General features: G+C 44.0%; 1 protein-coding gene across 1 annotated transcript in view; it reads left to right on the top strand.

The window, feature by feature from the left end:
• Positions 1-15,819, top strand: part of LOC131289130 (spectrin beta chain) — a 28,840-nt gene extending 13,021 nt beyond the window's left edge. Inside the window, exons 2-11 of the mRNA XM_058318335.1 lie at positions 3,041-3,333; positions 3,430-3,755; positions 3,829-9,415; positions 9,498-9,694; positions 9,769-9,964; positions 12,351-12,533; positions 13,486-13,595; positions 13,684-13,850; positions 13,923-14,105; positions 15,711-15,819. Coding sequence (XP_058174318.1) covers positions 3,198-3,333; positions 3,430-3,755; positions 3,829-9,415; positions 9,498-9,694; positions 9,769-9,964; positions 12,351-12,533; positions 13,486-13,595; positions 13,684-13,850; positions 13,923-14,105; positions 15,711-15,714 — 7,089 coding nt within the window. The 5' untranslated portion in view covers positions 3,041-3,197 and the 3' untranslated portion in view covers positions 15,715-15,819. The remainder of the gene's footprint in view (positions 1-3,040; positions 3,334-3,429; positions 3,756-3,828; positions 9,416-9,497; positions 9,695-9,768; positions 9,965-12,350; positions 12,534-13,485; positions 13,596-13,683; positions 13,851-13,922; positions 14,106-15,710) is intronic.
• The last annotated feature ends 3,759 nt before the right edge of the window (positions 15,820-19,578 follow it).

The raw sequence follows: 19,578 nt of genomic DNA, 5'->3' as shown, positions 1-19,578 counted from the left end.
TGCTAAATGTAACCAAACGTACATCTCCATTAAACGGGAGCAAAACAGGATGGTTAACAGGCATAACATTTCTGCATCACACACAATCCCGTCAAATTGCGCCGGTTCGACGATCCTCATTGTAGAATCTAGATGGACGAATAAGCAAAATTCCTATTTTGTTCACGCTTTTCTGTCAATCTAAGTGCCTTTGGCGTTTCAACCGTTGGACAGATGAAGTTAGGAAAGCATTAAGTGGTGCTGTGCCGGTTTAAACTACAGAGTACATAACGAATAAAAAAACACACACACATTGTGTTAAATTCGAGCCAAACAATCACGTAGTCAGGGGGTGGCAAACAGCAGCATCCATATTGATGTTGTACTGATTTTCTATAGCTTAACCAGAGGAAAAGTTGCAATGGATTATTGCAAGTAGGAATATACGTGAATTTGTAAATGTTAGAGAAATGTTTACCGCTTTTTCGCTCACATTCGACATTTAGTCATGTGGAGTTGATAGTGGTCAAATGTTTTAAGTGTGATGGACTGAACCATAACATAGGAATTTGCAATCCGAAGGAATTTAAAACCAAAATTGTTTGTTTTTACGATAAAATAAACATGCTAGAAACTGGTAAAAATGATCTATCCACAGATGAAAGTGTTGATTCGATGTTATGCCCATCAGTTGACGAATGCCATCCCGAAGCTTCTCTGATGGTCAACTGTCCTTGGTGTAGTTTGATGTTTTATGGAGAAGAGAGGAAGAGCAAGAGAGCGTATCAGATTGGCCGAATGACATCATGCCGGTTATGGTGGTGTTGTTATTTTGTTTGATTTTTTTTTGCTACACCATTCGATGTGTGCTGTATTTTATAATCATTGCATGGGCCAAGAACATCCGTAGCTAGCTGCCTGGAGGGGGGGTATAGATAGGGAACGGGTGGGTCTCTGGGGTTTGGTTGGATTGTTTCGTTTGTTATCACATTGTGATCGTGCCCGGGTCGGGCCACTTGACAACCATACATAATTGAACGACGTCGTCGTCGTGTTCGTTTTGGTGTTGGATCGCGATGCTGCTGTTGGAGATGATGGTTGTGCAATAGATTCGCCCGGTAGGCCTGACAGCAGTTTTGGGTGGAGTACTTGGTTGATTTTGGCTGCGATGACGGCATCGGCGAACCTTACTGCAACTGACAAATGTGCCCTGGGATACTCATACATCTACTGCATACCATAGATAAGATAGTGAGAGGAACGTATTTTATAAAATGTATTTTAAAGGAAAAGATTACACAAGGAAAATAATATATGAAGAACTACAACATGATAAGACTTAAAAATGATCAGTTGGTTTTAATCTTAATTTTCGGAATTTTGTTTTTGAACGTGAAGCCAAAATGTTCCTATTGATTATACTAATATTGTACAAGTATTGGGCCAAGTAATGCAGTGGTATGGCATTTGATTGTTTGATGAAAATAGGTTAGTCAATTACTTCAAGAGGAACTTTGTTTTTAAGATGTTTTGACGTTGTATTATAGTGTAAGCTAATAGATTATTAAAGGACAAACTAATTATATGGTTAAAATTGATAGCTAACCCTAATTTTTTACACCTTTATACAATTCCACCTCCAATTGCCACCATCAGAGCGTAACTGGATTTGAAGCAAAGTTATGTACTATTTTCTCATAGACTGGCATTGAACAATAGTACTGCTATCCTAGTTCAGTCGTCTATGTTACGCAATATTATTTATGACCTATTGATGATCAGACTGTGCGTTTTCGGAGCCCCGTAGCTCGACATGATGCTGAATTTATTTAACCTTTAAACTCAACCCCTTCCAATTATGAGGACGAACTTAGGGGCGATGGCTGATTAAGTCATTAAGTTGGTTTTTATTATATTGAAGCGAATGGAGGGAGTACACCCTAGTTAGATTTAACAGTATTGATCTCTACGTTCGTCTTCCTATCAGTGTATCGCTCGAGTGACATTACATTCTTTGTTTTCATTCTTTTGAATCGTAATAAAAATGATCGTATTTTTTTACACTGTCGATGTATGTTTTTCAAGACGTTCCATTTCGACGTGATTTGGTATTTAGAGAATGTTACTGTATATTTAACTAAACTATTACTTTTCTACTAATGCTAATGTTATTTAACTTCATTCTAATAGTTTTTACTTGGTTCAACCGATTATTGTCGGAAAGCGATAAAATCTGTTGCCCTGCTTTCTGCTTTCAAATGAAAGAATCTTATCGTCTGTCACATTATCAGGAGTTTCTTCGGTAACTTTTTTTTTGTTTGTCAGTTTTTGTGGATCTTGTGTAGTGTTGGTAACTTGGTGATAGCGGCGACTACACTTGTCCCATTTTCATATATTTTCGGGAAGCGCACACGGATGGTACGCAAGCGTGTCATTGGGGCTCTTTTTTCTTTACTTCCGATGATGATCGGCGCTGCAAGAGCCGTGTTGTATCGGCGCATGGACAACGCCCAAAATAAAATTCACTTTACTACGGATCGCGCATACACGCATCCCCTAGCTTGTGGTTCCAACAAACAACCGTATGTTTGTGTACGTGTGTTGACGGTAATCTTGGTAATCTGTTGTAGGCAAGCTCCCCCGATATTGGGGAGTAGGCCTCGTTCCGTTAGTCGACCAAATATGCTCGAGGAAGCCTGTTGGATGTTTTGACGGCGGGCCACGTCCCTTGAGAGTCATTAGGTTTGTAGCTTTAGGTTTTTTTTTACTTTTCCGGTCATCACACAACCGTCATTGAGAGCTACTTACGACCAAGTGAGATCATCGGGTGTGATAATAACGTAGATTATAGAAGATAAAATATCTACATTGAAGCGATGAGAAGATCAAGTGAATTGTTACAATTGTTAATCGGAAACACTGGATGAATTCATCATATTACAGACAATAAACCATCCAAATACGAAGAGAATTCAAAACAGCAGAAGCTAAATTGTGATTACAAGTCTTCACTTCATTAAGCCGGGGAAAATAATAATTTTTCTTTTTCTTGACGTTACAGTCTGGACAACGTAAAATTTCTAGCTGGTCAACGGTGGGAAGAACTCCTCGTTTTCTGGACAGAGTAATTTAAGTGACAAGTATTTTAGTGACAACAAGAGTGTAAGGAAGGAGGGAAGAAAATAGAGAATATTTCCTTTTCCATTGCTTCCTAAACGATGACGACTGACATTTCCGTGGTCCGGTGGGACCCAAGCCAGGGACCGGGAAATGAATTTATCGAAGATATCGAATACGACGGAGGAAACTCCAGCTCACGTTTATTCGAACGATCACGCATTAAGGCGTTAGCGGGTAAGTTACGCAACGAAGGTGCTGAGGTGTGATGATAATATAGAATTTTGTATCGAAATAACTGTAAATGTTTCTTTTTATCCGCAATTTCTTCAGAGGAACGTGAAAGTGTCCAGAAAAAGACATTCACAAAATGGGTCAACTCGCACCTGGTGCGAGTGAACAGTCCGATCAAAGATTTGTACGTGGACATGCGCGATGGCAAGAACTTGATCAAGTTGCTGGAAGTGCTATCCGGCGAGCGATTGCCACGTCCGACCAAGGGCAAGATGCGTATCCACTGCCTGGAGAACGTGGACAAGGCGTTGCAGTTTCTTCGCGAACAGCGCGTCCACCTGGAGAACATCGGTTCCCACGATATCGTCGATGGCAATGCAAGTCTAAACTTGGGTTTGATCTGGACAATCATTCTACGCTTCCAGGTGAGTGTTCATGGTCGATGGAAAAGAGTGCGTTAAGTGGATACAAAATTTGTCATTGTTTTTGATTCCGTAGATTCAAGACATTACCATTGAGGAAACCGACAACAAAGAGACCAAATCTGCGAAGGATGCACTGCTGCTGTGGTGTCAGATGAAGACGGCAGGCTACCACAATGTGAACGTGCGCAATTTCACCACCTCGTGGCGCGATGGTTTGGCGTTCAACGCTATCATACACAAACATCGGCCGGATTTGATACAGTTCGACAAGCTGTCGAAGACAAACCCGATCCAGAACCTTAATAACGCGTTCAACGTGGCCGAGGAGAAACTGGGTCTGACGAAGCTGCTCGACGCAGAGGACATCTTCGTCGACCATCCGGATGAAAAATCGATCATCACCTACGTAGTGACGTACTATCATTATTTCAGCAAGCTGAAGCAGGAGACGGTGCAGGGCAAGCGTATCGGTAAGGTGGTCGGCATCGCGATGGACAACGATCGTATGATCAGCGAGTACGAGTCACTGACGAGTGAGCTGCTGAAATGGATTGAGGTGACAATCGTGCAGCTGGGCGATCGGCACTTTGTCAATTCGCTGGTCGGCGTCCAGCAGCAGCTGGCTCAATTCGCAAACTATCGCACGGTCGAGAAGCCGCCAAAGTTCGTCGAGAAGGGCAACCTCGAGGTGTTGTTGTTTACACTCCAGTCGAAGATGCGGGCCAACAATCAGAAGCCGTACACTCCGAAAGAGGGCAAGATGATTTCGGACATTAACAAGGCCTGGGAGCGCCTGGAGAAGGCTGAACACGAGCGTGAGCTTGCACTACGCGAAGAACTCATCCGGCAGGAGAAGCTGGAACAGCTGGCGGCCCGATTTAACCGCAAGGCGACGATGCGCGAGACCTGGCTTTCGGAGAACCAGCGGCTGGTGAGCACGGACAATTTCGGATTCGACCTGGCAGCCGTCGAGGCGGCAGCGAAAAAGCACGAAGCCATCGAAACCGATATTTTCGCCTACGAGGAGCGCGTGCAAGCCGTGGTGGCCGTGTGTAACGAGCTGGAAGCGGAGAAGTATCACGACATCGAGCGCATCGCCGCACGGAAGGACAATGTGCTGCGTTTATGGAACTATCTGCTGGAGCTGCTGCGTGCGCGCCGCATGCGTCTGGAGTTCTCGATCCAGCTGCAGCAGAACTTCCAAGAAATGATCTACATCCTGGACTCGATGGAGGAAATCAAGCAACGCCTACTGACCGACGACTACGGCAAGCACCTGATGGGCGTAGAGGATCTACTTCAGAAACATTCGCTTGTCGAGGCGGACATCAACGTGCTGGGCGATCGGGTGAAGCAGGTCGTACAGAACTCGCAGAAGTTCCTGGTCGACGAAGAAGACAACTACAAGCCGTGCGATCCGTCGATCATTGTCGACCGAGTGCAGCGCCTGGAGGATGCATACGCAGAGCTGTGCAAGCTGGCCGTGGAACGTCGTTCGCGATTGGAGGAGAGCCGCAAGCTGTGGCAGTTCTACTGGGATATGGCTGACGAAGAGAACTGGATCAAGGAAAAGGAACACGTGGTGTCCACGGATGAGATCGGTCACGATCTGACTACCGTCAACTTGTTGCTCTCTAAGCACAAGGCGCTCGAGTCCGAGATTCAGTCGCATGAACCGCAGCTGATGGCCGTGAGCGAGGTAGGAGACGAGCTGGTGCGCCGCGGTCACTTCGGTGCCGATCGCATCGACGAGCGGCTGAAGGAAATCTTGGCCATGTGGAACCATCTGCGTAACCTGACCGAGTACCGGCGCAAGCGACTGGAGAACGCGGTCGACTACTTCCAGCTATTCGCTGATGCGGACGATATCGACAACTGGATGCTGGACGCGTTGCGTTTGGTTTCGTCCGAGGACGTGGGCCGCGACGAAGCAAACGTTCAGAGCCTGTTGAAGAAGCACAAAGATGTGGCGGACGAGCTGAAGAGCTACGCCGAAACGATCGAGCAGTTGCATTCGCAGGCCGCCCGTCTTACGTTGAACGAATCGGAGCAGGAGAAGGTTTCGGAGCGTCTAAATGCCATCGATGCTCGCTACAAGGAGTTGATGGAGCTGGCGAAGCTGCGCAAACAGCGTCTGCTGGACGCGTTGAGTCTGTACAAGCTGATCTCCGAAAGCGACGGCGTAGAGCAGTGGATCGGCGAGAAGGAGCGCATGCTGCAGACGATGGTCCCGGGCAAGGACATCGAGGACGTGGAGATCATGAAGCACCGCTACGACGGGTTCGACAAAGAGATGAACGCAAACGCGTCGCGAGTGGCCGTCGTTAACCAGCTCGCTCGCCAACTACTGCACGTCGAACACCCGAACTCGCAGGAGATTCTCGAGAAGCAGAACCACCTGAACCAGGCATGGTCAAAGCTGCGGGACCAGGCCGAAAGCAAGCGGGACGATCTGAAGTCGGCGCACGGCGTCCAGACGTTCTACATTGAGTGCCGCGAGACGATCTCCTGGATCGAGGACAAGAAGCGTATCCTCACGGAGACCGACAGCCTGCAGATGGACCTGACCGGTGTGATGACGCTACAGCGTCGTCTGAGCGGCATGGAACGCGATCTAGCCGCCATCCAGGCGAAGCTGACGGCACTCGAGAACGAGGCGGATGCAATCGAGGGTGAACATCCGGAGGAGGCTGCCCTGATTCGCGAGCGCGTCGCACAGATTCAAATTATCTGGGAGCAGTTGACGCAGATGCTGAAGGAACGCGATTCGAAGCTGGAGGAGGCTGGCGACCTGCATCGGTTCCTGCGCGACCTCGACCACTTCCAGGCATGGCTGACCAAAACTCAGACCGACGTGGCGTCCGAGGATACCCCGACATCGCTGCCCGAGGCCGAGAAGCTGCTCAACCAGCACCAGAGCATCCGGGAGGAGATCGACAACTACACGGAGGACTACAAGAAGATGATGGAGTACGGCGAGGGCCTGACATCGGAGCCAAACCAAACCGAGGACCCGCAGTACATGTTCTTGCGCGAACGGCTAAAGGCCTTGAAGGATGGTTGGGAGGAGCTGCACCAGATGTGGGAGAACCGGCAGGTACTGCTTTCGCAGGGACTCGATCAGCAGCTATTCAACCGGGATGCGCGCCAGGCCGAGGTGCTGCTTAGCCAGCAAGAGCATGTGCTTAGCAAGGACGATACTCCGGTAAATCTGGAGCAGGCAGAAAACCAGCTGAAGCGCCACGAGGCGTTCCTCACCACCATGGAGGCGAACGACGAGAAGTTCAATACGATCGTACAGGTGGCTGATCAGATGACCAGCAAGGATCACTTCGATGCGGACAAGATTAGCAAACGCGCCGAAAGCATCGCTCATCGACGCGACGACAATCGCAACCGAGCGCTCGAACTGCATGAAAAGCTTAAGAACCAGGTGAAGCTGCACGAGTTCCTACAGGACATCGAGGAGCTGACGGAATGGGTGCAGGAGAAGTATATCACGGCACAGGACGATACGTACCGCAGCGCGAAAACCGTTCACTCGAAATGGACACGCCACCAGGCATTCGAGGCTGAAATTGCCGCCAACAAGGAACGGTTACACGAAGCGAAGAAGGCCGCCCAGGAGTTAATGGTAGAGAAGCCCGAATTCAAGGAGATTATCGAACCGAAGCTGACGGACTTGTCGAAGAACTTCGACGAGCTGGAGACGAGCACGAAGGAGAAGGGTGCTCTGCTGTTCGATGCGAAGCGCGAGGTAATCGTGCAGCAGAGCGTCGATGACATCGACTCGTGGATGGACGATCTCGAGAAGCAGATCATCAACACGGACACTGGCAACGATCTGACGTCGGTGAACATTCTCATGCAGAAGCAGCAGATCATCCAGACGCAGATGGCAGTAAAGGCACGCCAGGTCGAGGAGCTTGACAAGCAGACAGAAGTGCTGACTAAGACAGCCCCGCAAGACGTGGTTGAGCCGATCGTGGAGAAGAAGCAGGCGGTCAATGTGCGCTTCGAGAAGATCAAGGCCCCGCTGCTGGAGCGTCAACGTCAGCTGGAGAAGAAGAAGGAAGCCTTCCAGTTCCGACGCGACGTCGAAGATGAAAAACTGTGGATTGACGAGAAGATGCCGCTGGCCGAGTCGACCGAGTACGGCAACTCGCTGTTCAACGTTCACGTGCTGAAGAAGAAACACCAATCGTTGAACACGGAAATTGATAACCACGAGCCGCGTATCATGACGATCTGCAACAACGGTCAGAAGCTGATCGACGAGGGTCATGAGGATGCCGGCCCGTACGCCGATCTGATCAGCCAGCTGACACAGAAGTGGCAGGAGCTGAAGGATGCCGTGGAAAACCGCCACCGGCAGCTCGATCAGTCGGAGAAGGTGCAGCAGTACTTCTTCGACGCGGCAGAGGCTGAGTCGTGGATGAGTGAGCAAGAGCTGTACATGATGGTGGAGGATCGTGGCAAGGATGAGACGTCCGCGCAGAACCTGATGAAGAAGCACGAAAGTTTGGAGCAGTCGGTGGAGGACTATGCGGACACGATTCGTCAGCTGGGCGAAACGGCCCGTCAGCTGACGACCGAACAGCACGCCTACAGCGATCAGGTGTCGGTGAAACAGTCGCAGCTGGACAAACTGTACGCTGGGTTGAAGGACCTGGCGGGTGAACGTCGCGCACGACTCGACGAAGCCCTGCAGCTGTTCATGTTGAGCCGTGAAGTGGACGACTTGGAGCAATGGATTACGGAGCGTGAGGTTGTTGCCGGTTCGCACGAGCTCGGCCAGGACTACGATCACATTACGCTGCTGTGGGAACGATTCAACGAGTTTGCACAGGATACGGCCACCGTGGGAAGCGAACGGGTCGCCAAAGCAAACGGTATCGCGGACGATCTGATCCACGCTGGCCACTCGGATAGTGCGACGATCGCGGAGTGGAAGGATGGGCTGAATGAGGCATGGCAAGACCTGCTTGAACTGATCGAAACCCGCAAGGCCATGCTAGCCGCTTCCCGCGAACTGCACAAGTTCTTCCACGACTGCAAAGACGTGCTGGGACGCATCAATGAGAAGCAGCACGGTGTGTCGGAGGAGCTGGGTCGTGATGCTGGTGTTGTTTCGGCACTGCAGCGCAAGCACCAGAACTTCATCCAGGATCTGATGACCCTGCACTCGCAGGTGCAGCAGATACAGGAGGAATCAGCCAAGTTGCAGGCGGCGTATGCCGGTGAGAAGGCACGCGAAATCACCAACCGCGAGCATGAGGTGCTGAACGCCTGGGCTCACCTGCAAGGCATGTGCGAGGAACGCCGTGGCAAGCTGGCCGACACGGGTGACCTGTTCAAGTTCTTCAATATGGTTCGCACACTCATGTTGTGGATGGAGGATGTTGTGCGGCAGATGAACACATCGGAGAAGCCACGTGATGTGTCCGGTGTCGAACTGCTGATGAACAATCACCAGAGTCTGAAGGCGGAAATCGATACGCGTGAGGACAACTTCAGCGCCTGCCTGGCGTTGGGTAAGGAGCTACTGTCGCGCAATCACTACGCCTCGGCTGATATTAAGGATCGGCTACTGCAGCTCACCAACAGCCGTAACGCCCTACTGCATCGATGGGAAGAACGTTGGGAGAATTTGCAACTGAGTAAGTACAACAACAATGAGCGGAATCAGTATTAGCATCTTTGTCAATATCACCTAACACGTTTATCTTTGTCTTGTTGCAGTTCTGGAAGTGTATCAGTTTGCACGTGATGCGGCCGTCGCTGAGGCATGGCTTATCGCACAGGAGCCGTATCTGATGTCTACCGAGCTGGGTCACACGATCGACGAGGTGGAAAATCTCATCAAGAAGCATGAAGCCTTCGAAAAGTCTGCTGCTGCCCAGGAGGAACGCTTTAGCGCATTGGAGCGATTGACAACGGTGGGTTTTTGTGCAGGGAGGGAAGCGTGGTCGTAGCAATCCGTATTAACTCTTGCCTTTTTTCACTAACGTAGTTTGAGCTCAAAGAAATGAAGCGTCGCCAAGATGCAGCAGAGGAAGCGGAACGTCAGCAGCGTTTGGAAGCCGAGGCGGCTGCACGTGCCGCTGCCGAGGCTGAAGCGGAAGCAGCCCGCCAAGCAGAGGCTGCCGCTGCCCGTGATTCCGCCGATGCACCTGGATCACCACATTCCACCAAGGAGCAAGAGTCAGGTTGGTATTGCGAACAAGCGAACTTTTCAACGCCTACTATTGCTATTTTATTACTCCCTACAAACTACTACCCCCTTGGTACACTCTTTCGTACACCCCGTGTGCCACTCCGTTCCGTACTTAATGCTCCTTAAACTTCCTTGTACTGAATACCATACCATAACCATTATACTATATGAAATTTTAACCTTACTCTTATGGCTAACAAACTATTTCTCTTCATACACTAAAATCGTATCTATATACCTCCACAATTTATTCGTTTTACACGCTGCCCGCGCGATTCACTATGCTAATACGATACAAAATGTTGTTTAAAACTTCAACCCAATCTGCCGTACAATTGGAACGAATCATATGGCGTCACTTGCAAACAACCAAAACGAAATTTTAAAAAATCCAAACCCCTGAATTTATGTAACACTACTGTAGTCACTATGCGTGCCACTTCACCAGTAGAAAAAGAAAGACCCATTTCCCAGACAGGTACTTGAACATAACACTATGACCTATCTATTCGTTTTTGTATTAACTCATTTCTATTTATACACCTTTGGCTTATTCTTGGTACTCAAAATATGTTAGATTATACATGCACTAATTAAAAATTTAGACTTGGACTAGAATTTTGCTTGGTGTTACTGCTTATGATTTCATTAGTACCTGCTTACACTGATTCTCTATACATTTTTTTTTTCTGTCGCCGATTTTGAATCTTTACGGTTTATGGTGCCTACTGTTCTATTGTCTACCTTTGTCGAATTCAATTTCCTTCAATTTAGTGTGCTTGACTTAGTATTTGTTAAAAGTCTATTAAAGGGTGTCCCCGAAAGTATAAGCACGATTTAAAAACTATGTAAAAAATAAAACCTGTTCCAGAAACTGAATTTTTGTTTCATAAACTGTGTTTGGGTTCTGTTCTGGACTATTTATGAAAAAAAATTAAAAATGTTACCGTATGCTAATGACCGCACTTTTGATCTGTCGCCTCCGATATGACTCAGCACAGACTTGTCGTAAACGGCTTTAACATGTTTTGTTAAGTGTGCCTTCGTTAGCGCCCTAAATATCTCAATTGGTCTGGTCTTGGTCGACTCATCGTCGAGCTGATGAATGAGGATTGGCGGCACAGCAGCTTGTCGTACAGCTTCCGGGCCTGATATTTAACGCATGCGGCCTGATTTGCCCTCCCTTTCGATTTCTTTTGGTTTTTGTGCGATTTAAAATTCAATCTTGCCTTGGCACATTGGACGTTACTTTTTGAGGTACCCATTTGTTGAGCCACATCGCGAATGGAACCTTCCAATTTTTGCTTGAATGCTTTAGCTCATTCCCGGTTCAACTGTTGGTCGATAGGACCAGGTTTTTGATTTTATGGTGGCTGGACACCTCCCGAAACTTTTGGATGGCGGTTCGTACGGCTCCGATACTCACACCTACCGATTTCGCTAATTGCCTTAGCGAAATGTTAGGAGTCGAGCACCATTTGTACAGAACGCTTTTGCGCTTTTTGACGGAAATGCCTCGCATTTTAACAGAAACGAATGAAAAAAATAGTTTCGATGCACTATCTAGTAGGCTTGAATGTAAACAATCAAACACCCAAAGAATCAACTGTTTGGCGTCATCCGTTTTCCAGAAACATAATTTAGAAATCGTGCTTATACTGTCGGGGACACCCTTTAATTAACTACTAATATAATAGAAAATGGCTAATGCACGAACATTATAGAAAAGCTTGAAAATGCAATTGAAATGTACATTTTTTCTTCAATGTTTTATTCTAATATATTTGTGGTGCATGGGAATTGGCTTTTGGATTGTTTTTAACTACCACCAGTGCATGTCAGAAAACATAAATTATTGTTTGGATCGTTCCGGAGTGCTTCTCTAGAACAAAGCACATCCATATTCAAAATCACAACTGGAACCATACCTAAGCGTGCGTCGTGTAAGTATTTCTATCTATTGTGTGCGTTATTTTATGTTCTTCCCACTTGGTGGTTGTGACGGTTTTTCTAGACAATTAATTTCCTCTGGTCGTGGGTTATTGACAAGTTACTAGGCAAAGTCAGTTTTTGCTAGCTCCTCGTTCCTTCCTTCTTTCGTGATGTGCATTGAATTTTCATTTGATTTCATCATTTTATTTTTCAACCTGTTTTATTTCTTGTCGTACATCATCATCGCCACCAACCACGCCTTACCGTCCGACAAACCGTCTTCCTAAATATAATATCCCGCTCAACACCACCAACTCCATTTGCTGCATGCCCAAAATTGTTTTATCACTCCTCGAACCACCCGATCACAATCAATCGCTGCACGGATGCCACCAACAATTGATGTCCAATCTCACGCCAATGATGTACGCACGACAACAAAACAGTCACTGCGGAGGCTCTCGTGTCGCGACGGCATTCTGGCATACCGAAGGAACGGTCCAGCAGCTCGGCTAGTGCGTCCGCCGGCGTTAAGGTCAGTCGACGGTCTCGCTCGAAGAGTCCTTTCCGTAGCTTCAGATGGAAGCGCGCCAGTTCGAAGGCGGACGACGGAGCATCGGATGACGAAGGTATTGGTTTCGCTAAGGGATGAAGAAGAAAGAGAAAGGAAAATGACGAGTTTTCTCTTTTTTCATAGCTCACATATTACACCCCTCACAATAATAATAATTGGTCGGCTACATTTAATATTCATACATTATTTTTTCCTTCCTCACTATAGTTCATTTTTTATCCACTTTTGACACTTTATGTACCATCACATCAAAAACTTCCCCTTGATGAATCAACGGTTCAATTTTTCCTTTCCTATTCCCTGTAATTTAGGAGCAAATTTTAAAGTTTTAGAGAATTTTTAGAAGTTTTAGAGGAAAATCAGATTTCATTCATTACTGTTGTTGTTTTTCGTCCTTTGCGTATTGTTTTTGGATCCCATCACATTTTCATTTTTATTTGGTAACGTTTCCGCTTGCTCGTTGGGGGGCACAACAGAAGTAGTAGGTATATACAATGTATTCATGGATTATTTTATCCCAAACGTATTGCATGATCGGTGTCGTTACAGCCATGGTTTGTAAAGCTTGTGTGAATCTTGCATTTGTTCAACCCACCTACTTGCGCGTTCCAAATCCACTGAAAAAGTGATGAGTGCATGAGTGTGTCTGTATGCTGTTTTATTGAGCGAACTGAATTTGATTGCGCTTAAAAGTAAATAAGAAAACTCACAATTGCCATTTTTATAGCAGTTACAACCGTTACGTTTACCTTTTGAAAGATTTACCGCAAGAGGGTCATCAAAGATCCGTGAACAGTTGAAATGGTTGTTTTTTAAAAGTGAGATGCCTACTATTTTTATTTCTAAGCACTCGTCGAGACTCTAGAACAAATAGGACTAATTTAGCGTTTTAGATATGTAGATGTTTTAAAATAAGATATCCATAAGACCCCTACTAACGTTACTAACACCTGATCCGTTGTGGTCATTACTTCGTTACTTTTTCCACAAACTTACTCATGCATTAGATCGTCCTAGTCCAGGTGGCGCAGATGATGGTGCTCAAGAGGGCATTCTTACCAGGAAACACGAATGGGAATCAACCACAAAGAAAGCCTCGAACCGTTCCTGGGATAAGGTGAGTAATATGATACTTATTATGATATGGTGTTAAGAAAATGACGATTAGGATTTTCTAACGTTTTATGCTCTCCACTCCCTCATAGGTGTACTGCGTGGCCCGTAGCGGTCGGTTAACGTTCTTCAAGGACCAGAAATCGACGAAATCCGTTCCGGAGCAGACGTTCCGTGGAGAACCACCACTAGAGCTGAAGGGAGCGCAGATTGAGGTCGCCAGTGATTACACCAAGAAGAAGCACGTGTTCAGAATCAAGTAAGAAACGTGCACATAATTGTAATTGCTGCTTCGTGTACTGTAACTCCCGCTTCTTCTTCCTGTTTGCAGACTTTCGAATGGCGGCGAGTTCCTGCTCCAGTGCCACGACGACAGCGAGATGCAGCAATGGGTAACGGCTTTGAAAGCACAATGCGAGCTTGACGCTAGCGGCGAAGGTCGTTCGCTGACGCTGCCCGCTTCCTCACAGAAGGATGAACAGAAGAGACGGTCATTCTTTACACTGAAGAAAAAGTAAATCGGAATTTTACCATTCTTCAACCATCAATCCATTCATCTATCCACCAACCCCGAAAGGAGTGCGCCCCTGCGGATGGGATGCCTCCTTTAAATCCTTGTCCCCAGTAGTTTTGTTTTGCGATGATTGCAGTATTATTCCTGAAGCTCAATGCGTGAACTTTTGCGGTAGAAAATGTGTGAGAGTTCGTGCCGATTGTGTACTAAAATTAACCCCCCGTTCCGTCAAGAGTGTGTGTTGGATACATATTTTAATTTTCCTGACTAACTACCTACTAAGTCATACAAGCTGTTGCCCACCTGAAAGAGACGAATGGAGAAGGTGCCCTTGGTTGTGATCAACCTCCTCTACCCCTGATACTTTGTGGTCTAACCACGAGTTTCCCGGTTTCCAGCGCGAATGTTAGTTTTGTTGCGGTTTGATATTTTTTGTTGTTGACTTTAATGTTGCTGTTGCCTTGTTTTAACCACCATTTTTGATACTACCTGCCAATGTACGGTATTTCCTCACGTTATTAAATTTTATAAAAAATTGCAGACCAACCTCGTACACAAAGAAATTAATATCAATATTTATACAGTTTACTTCAATTTTAACAGTAAATTTTCTGATCATATACACACCTTTTAATCCACAGTATTGCACAATATTGACTAATGAGTAAGGTTTCAGTTATTTTTATTTAATTATTGAAATTTGCGATATAAACATTAGTTACTTCTAATGTTAATTAGTATCTAATAATACTAACAAGATATGGTTTGCAAAAACCTGTGTTATAATGCAATTACTTTTTTTTTAATGAGTGTCAGGTTTCGTAAAAGTGTAAGGATTACGGATCTTAAGTTTTCAACGGATCTTTTTTTTCATGGCAACCATCTTCAATACAATTCACGTCACGTCATATTAACATCTTCTCGTCAGCACTTTTCTTTGCATGTTAGCAATGTATGGGGGCCTTTACTGTAAATGTAAGAAAATAAGTTCAATCAAGGTCCGCAACATTGGTAACATATCGTTAGAAATCAAAACCATATTTTCTGTTGCTTGTTGCTTTCTTTGGTTTTGATTGTTTGTTAAAGTCTAGCTTGTATGTATGAAAGTCCCTCGTTGTCTTCCTTCACGCAGCACATTCTACATGTTTCAGACAACCATTTTTCGAAACCAACCAATTGGCTCAAACATATACACACACATAATATACACATTCTGAGAAACACAAGTCAGGATAGCTTTGTGCAGCGTTGTTGTTTAGCTGTAAAATGAAGTACTTCTCACTTTACTTGCTCGGGTAAATTGGTTTGGGGCTTTAAAAACATTATTTGCTAAAAGACTGAAACGCAACGCTGCACTAACGGCTTGTATCTGCTACGCGAGTGGGCTTCATTTAGCGGGATCTATGATTAACTTAAAATGGATTCATTTTTTATTTAAAAAAAAATGAATCCATAAGATAAGCAGTTAATTTCTTGAATGCTAAAGATCCGCTTTAGGTGTTGGGTATTGGATATTTGGGGAAAAACTGAACCATTTTCTTATGTGTTTTTCTTTTTCTTTTCTTCTCTCTATTGTGTTTTATCTGATTTTGTTCCACCCCACAGTTAAGAAAGCTAAGAAAACATACATGAATCAGTTAAACACTACTATTGCAACCACAATAAGTATCACAACATCAAAAACAAGTTAAACTATCACCATGAAAAAAAAAAGATTTGCAATCAAGCCACACAGGTCGCGCAGCAGTTGCAGCAGCACCAGCCAGCTATGCGTGCAGCGCCAACCGGCAACTCCAAACCACCACAAACCTTCCCCGCCAATTGGATGTTCGAGTTTCGTTTCGTTTTGTTTGATATTCGCGCCAGTCCGTCGAAAACTCGTTTTACCCCGTGACGACGATACAACTAAGACAAGGGGACACATACGTCATCCCGGCGACACAGTACTACGGTGGATGCATGCGCAGAGACAAGTCGGAACAAACTGTACCTAAATTATGGCAGTAGCAGAGTACAATGCAATGTAGCAAGCAGGAACAAATTTGTATTTACTACTTTTACTGATCTTCAAGCTATTGCGTGCTTGCCGTTGCGGCTAAAGGAGGAAATAAAGGCACCAGTCACATGGCAGTATAAAAGAAATCGCCACTACTTTTTGTGGTGGTTGATTACTGTGCTAAAACAAAATTCTACAATGCACATTGAGAAACGCGGAGGATAAGCCACTAGGAACGCTTAGTTTTGGTCGGTATATTTAAGAAATATTGTTTTATTTGTTGACCTGTTCTAGAGAACGATATTTTATTTTGATTTTTTCAAGTATATTTTAAATTACTGACATAGAAATACTGCGAGAGTTAATACGGCAAAGCAGAAAACAAAAAAAAAACATCTACACCAACTCTGCCCAACCGACCGAAGACGCTAACCGATAAGATATTCATCGTTTAGACCTGACACAAGAGAATAAAAATTCGTGTTTCCTGTAGCAAAACAGGCCGAAAGAAAGAGAAGGCCACAGAAGCAGAAGCAAAAAGTGCTTGCAAAACAAAGGATGTACGATGTAAAACTGCACCGTTCTTTCTTCCTCACAAAGTAGCTGAAAAGTAATAATAGTAATAGTTTAAAAAGAAAATAATCCCAATACTATTAATGCAAAAACGTGTAACATTGTCCAGATAAAAACGCGATTGAAAAAGATTTACAAACTGAAGCGAAAGAACCATATTTGCAAAGAAATAAGAGTGAAAAAAGATTGTGTCGTACTTCTCCGGTTCAACACACGAGTATGGTTATATTTAGTGCAAATTTTCGAAGGGCCAGACGACCGACAAACGGAAGAATGAGCGTAGCTGTAATAATCTATTTATTTAAACTGATAACTTATCACCATGAATCAAACAGCAACAAGAGCAGTCGCATTAGTGTAACGATAAGAGCAGCTACAATCTGCTTATGAGGATAGTAATAGTTAGCGCGACCATGTTGATCACGCACACGCGAAAAAACGAACGAAAGATGTAATCTGCAAATAAATATCGAATGTATTACATACAACCCCTTTCTTTAGAGAGCTTGCGTTGCCAGGGGTTGGGTTTGATGCGGTCCGAACGAAGATTAATGTAGTGGATGTGCTTCTGTTTCGTTTCGCGAGAAAAGAAATTCTGAAGAACGGAATGACGATTCAACGAAGATTACAAGGTACAGAATATGACAGGACAATTGGTTGGTCGGTTATAGTTTTGGTGTTGGTTATTATTTCCTATGGACATAGAAACGATTTGCAATATTTTAAAAACCACCCGGCTGATGTTTATCTATGCTTCCGCAAACGAGGAACTAATATTAACAAATGTATCTTCAGCAGTGGAAAAGATCGTAGAATGTGGATTAACACCATCGCGTGGACGTTGTATTGCTTCAGTATGTTAAGATTTTTTTCCGATGCGTCGCTTAATGCTTGAAATTGTGAACGAAAATCCGCGTTGCCAGCATTATCATTAATGTGTAAAAAAAGCGGAATAGAGTGATCCATGCGTATGAAAATTACTGGTATTTGCTCTTATTTTGGCAAGGGATCGACATTCATTTCCATTTTGCAAGATAGACATTGTTAAAACATATGTTTTTGCTGCCGCATGAGATACAGAAAGCGACATTGAAAGCTCGCTGCAGACTGTGTTCATATTTTGCTTGCACAAAAGTATAATACGAAATCGCACTGGCAGCAAAATGTATTCATTTCGTTTGAATTGACTATATCAATTTACAAGCTTTGCTTTTATATTAAGACGTGCAGATTTTTCTAACGGAAAAAAGTGAATATCATCTTTTCTTTCCATTACTATGACACTAAATCTGGAACAAAATGAATTTTACACAATACAGATACTTTTTGGTTTGTTTGAAGAGGGTATCATCCACGGTACAAACAAGAAAATTCGAAACGAAAATTAAAGTTTCATTAATAATAGTCAGTCTAGTTCAATGAACGTATGATTTTTTCCCTTAAAATCCCAGTAAAAACATAAATTTAACTCCAGCTCTATTCTGGTAACGATAAATATGTCTGAAGGAAATATTTATTACAAAACACTTAAAATAACGTTTTTTTGGTCTTATTTTTGTTGTTTTTCTAAATGTAAGGTATAATAAGTCGGTTGGTCGGTCGGTATAACACCCTGCTAGGAGCAAAAATTAAAGCTGCTGCCTATCATTGAGTTAAATATTGCAGTGCGGTCGTTAGCAAAAACATTACACGTATGTGGCTCAGCTAAGCGCAGCAGCTATTTACTAAGAACAAATGAAGTATGATGCAAATCAAACAATTATTTAAGAAGCGTTTGCGAAACCTAACACGACAGTAGAATGCCCAACTATTAAAGGCAAACACAACAACTTGAGGCAAGCCTACAAATGAGAAATGAGCCGGAAATACTAGCGCGTACCGACCTAGTAGAAAAGAAATATTTGTTTGCTTTAGGATAGAAAAGAGACCGGGAAAATGGCAAAAGATGAAATCCAATCAAATTTAAATATGAATTATATATTTTTAAACTGCCAGCCTATGATGCAAATGCAAAACAAATGATATGAGCGTAACTATTAATGAATACATATAAAAAACGGAAATCGATAAAAAATGGAATAAATAGCATTATTTGTAAGTATTATATAATGCTTTGCTTTATGTTTTATTATGTTTCAAATTGCTTTGCTGCTTAAACAAAGGAAGGGTTGTGCAAGTGACATTGAAATTATGGTAAACAAACGGAACACATTACTTGCAGGTGGGATGCTCTCGGTGAAAGATATATGGAAAGAAAGTGCACTTTTTGGTAATTTAACAGAAAAGATTGGTATCCGGTCGGTATAGGCATATTTGTATTTTTGTTTTAGTTTGTTTTGTTTTACCTCGAATAACCGGATGAGTTTAATGAAAGCTCTTAATCCTTTTTAAACCCGTTATCGTGCTGTTGTTATCAGAACAACCCTGCGGAAGCGGAAGTAATTCAAAGTTGCGGAAAATTTTCATTTCTTGAAGATTATGCTATGGGAACGGGACACTAGCATAAGGAACATGTATGGAGTTAAGTGATACTAAATTGGGTACAAAATATATTAACAATTGGACACATTGAAAAGAGCCGACGAACAAATGACGGCCGTATGAATTATATTTTGGAATTATCAGATGAGTATGGTGTTAACGCGTTAAACTTACAAACGCTAGTTGTAGTTGTCAGCAGCTTTATTTGCAGTAATGGCTTCAAATTCATAATTTAACATGAACGCTTCTGATGTTTTCTATTACTGTTAGTATATTTGTATAGCGTGAAGGGCTTGATTTTTGATCTATAAGCTAATTTTAAAAGTGCAAACCAACAAATGCGGTTAAACAAAATTAATACAAAAACTTTGCCTAAGGCAAGACGAGAGACACTTATTGAAGATACAATTTTCTCCAATATTA

Source organism: Anopheles ziemanni, chromosome 3 (assembly GCF_943734765.1).
Source record: "Anopheles ziemanni chromosome 3, idAnoZiCoDA_A2_x.2, whole genome shotgun sequence".
NCBI lineage: Eukaryota > Metazoa > Arthropoda > Insecta > Diptera > Culicidae > Anopheles > Anopheles ziemanni.
This window is presented reverse-complemented; position numbering and strand designations above follow the sequence as displayed.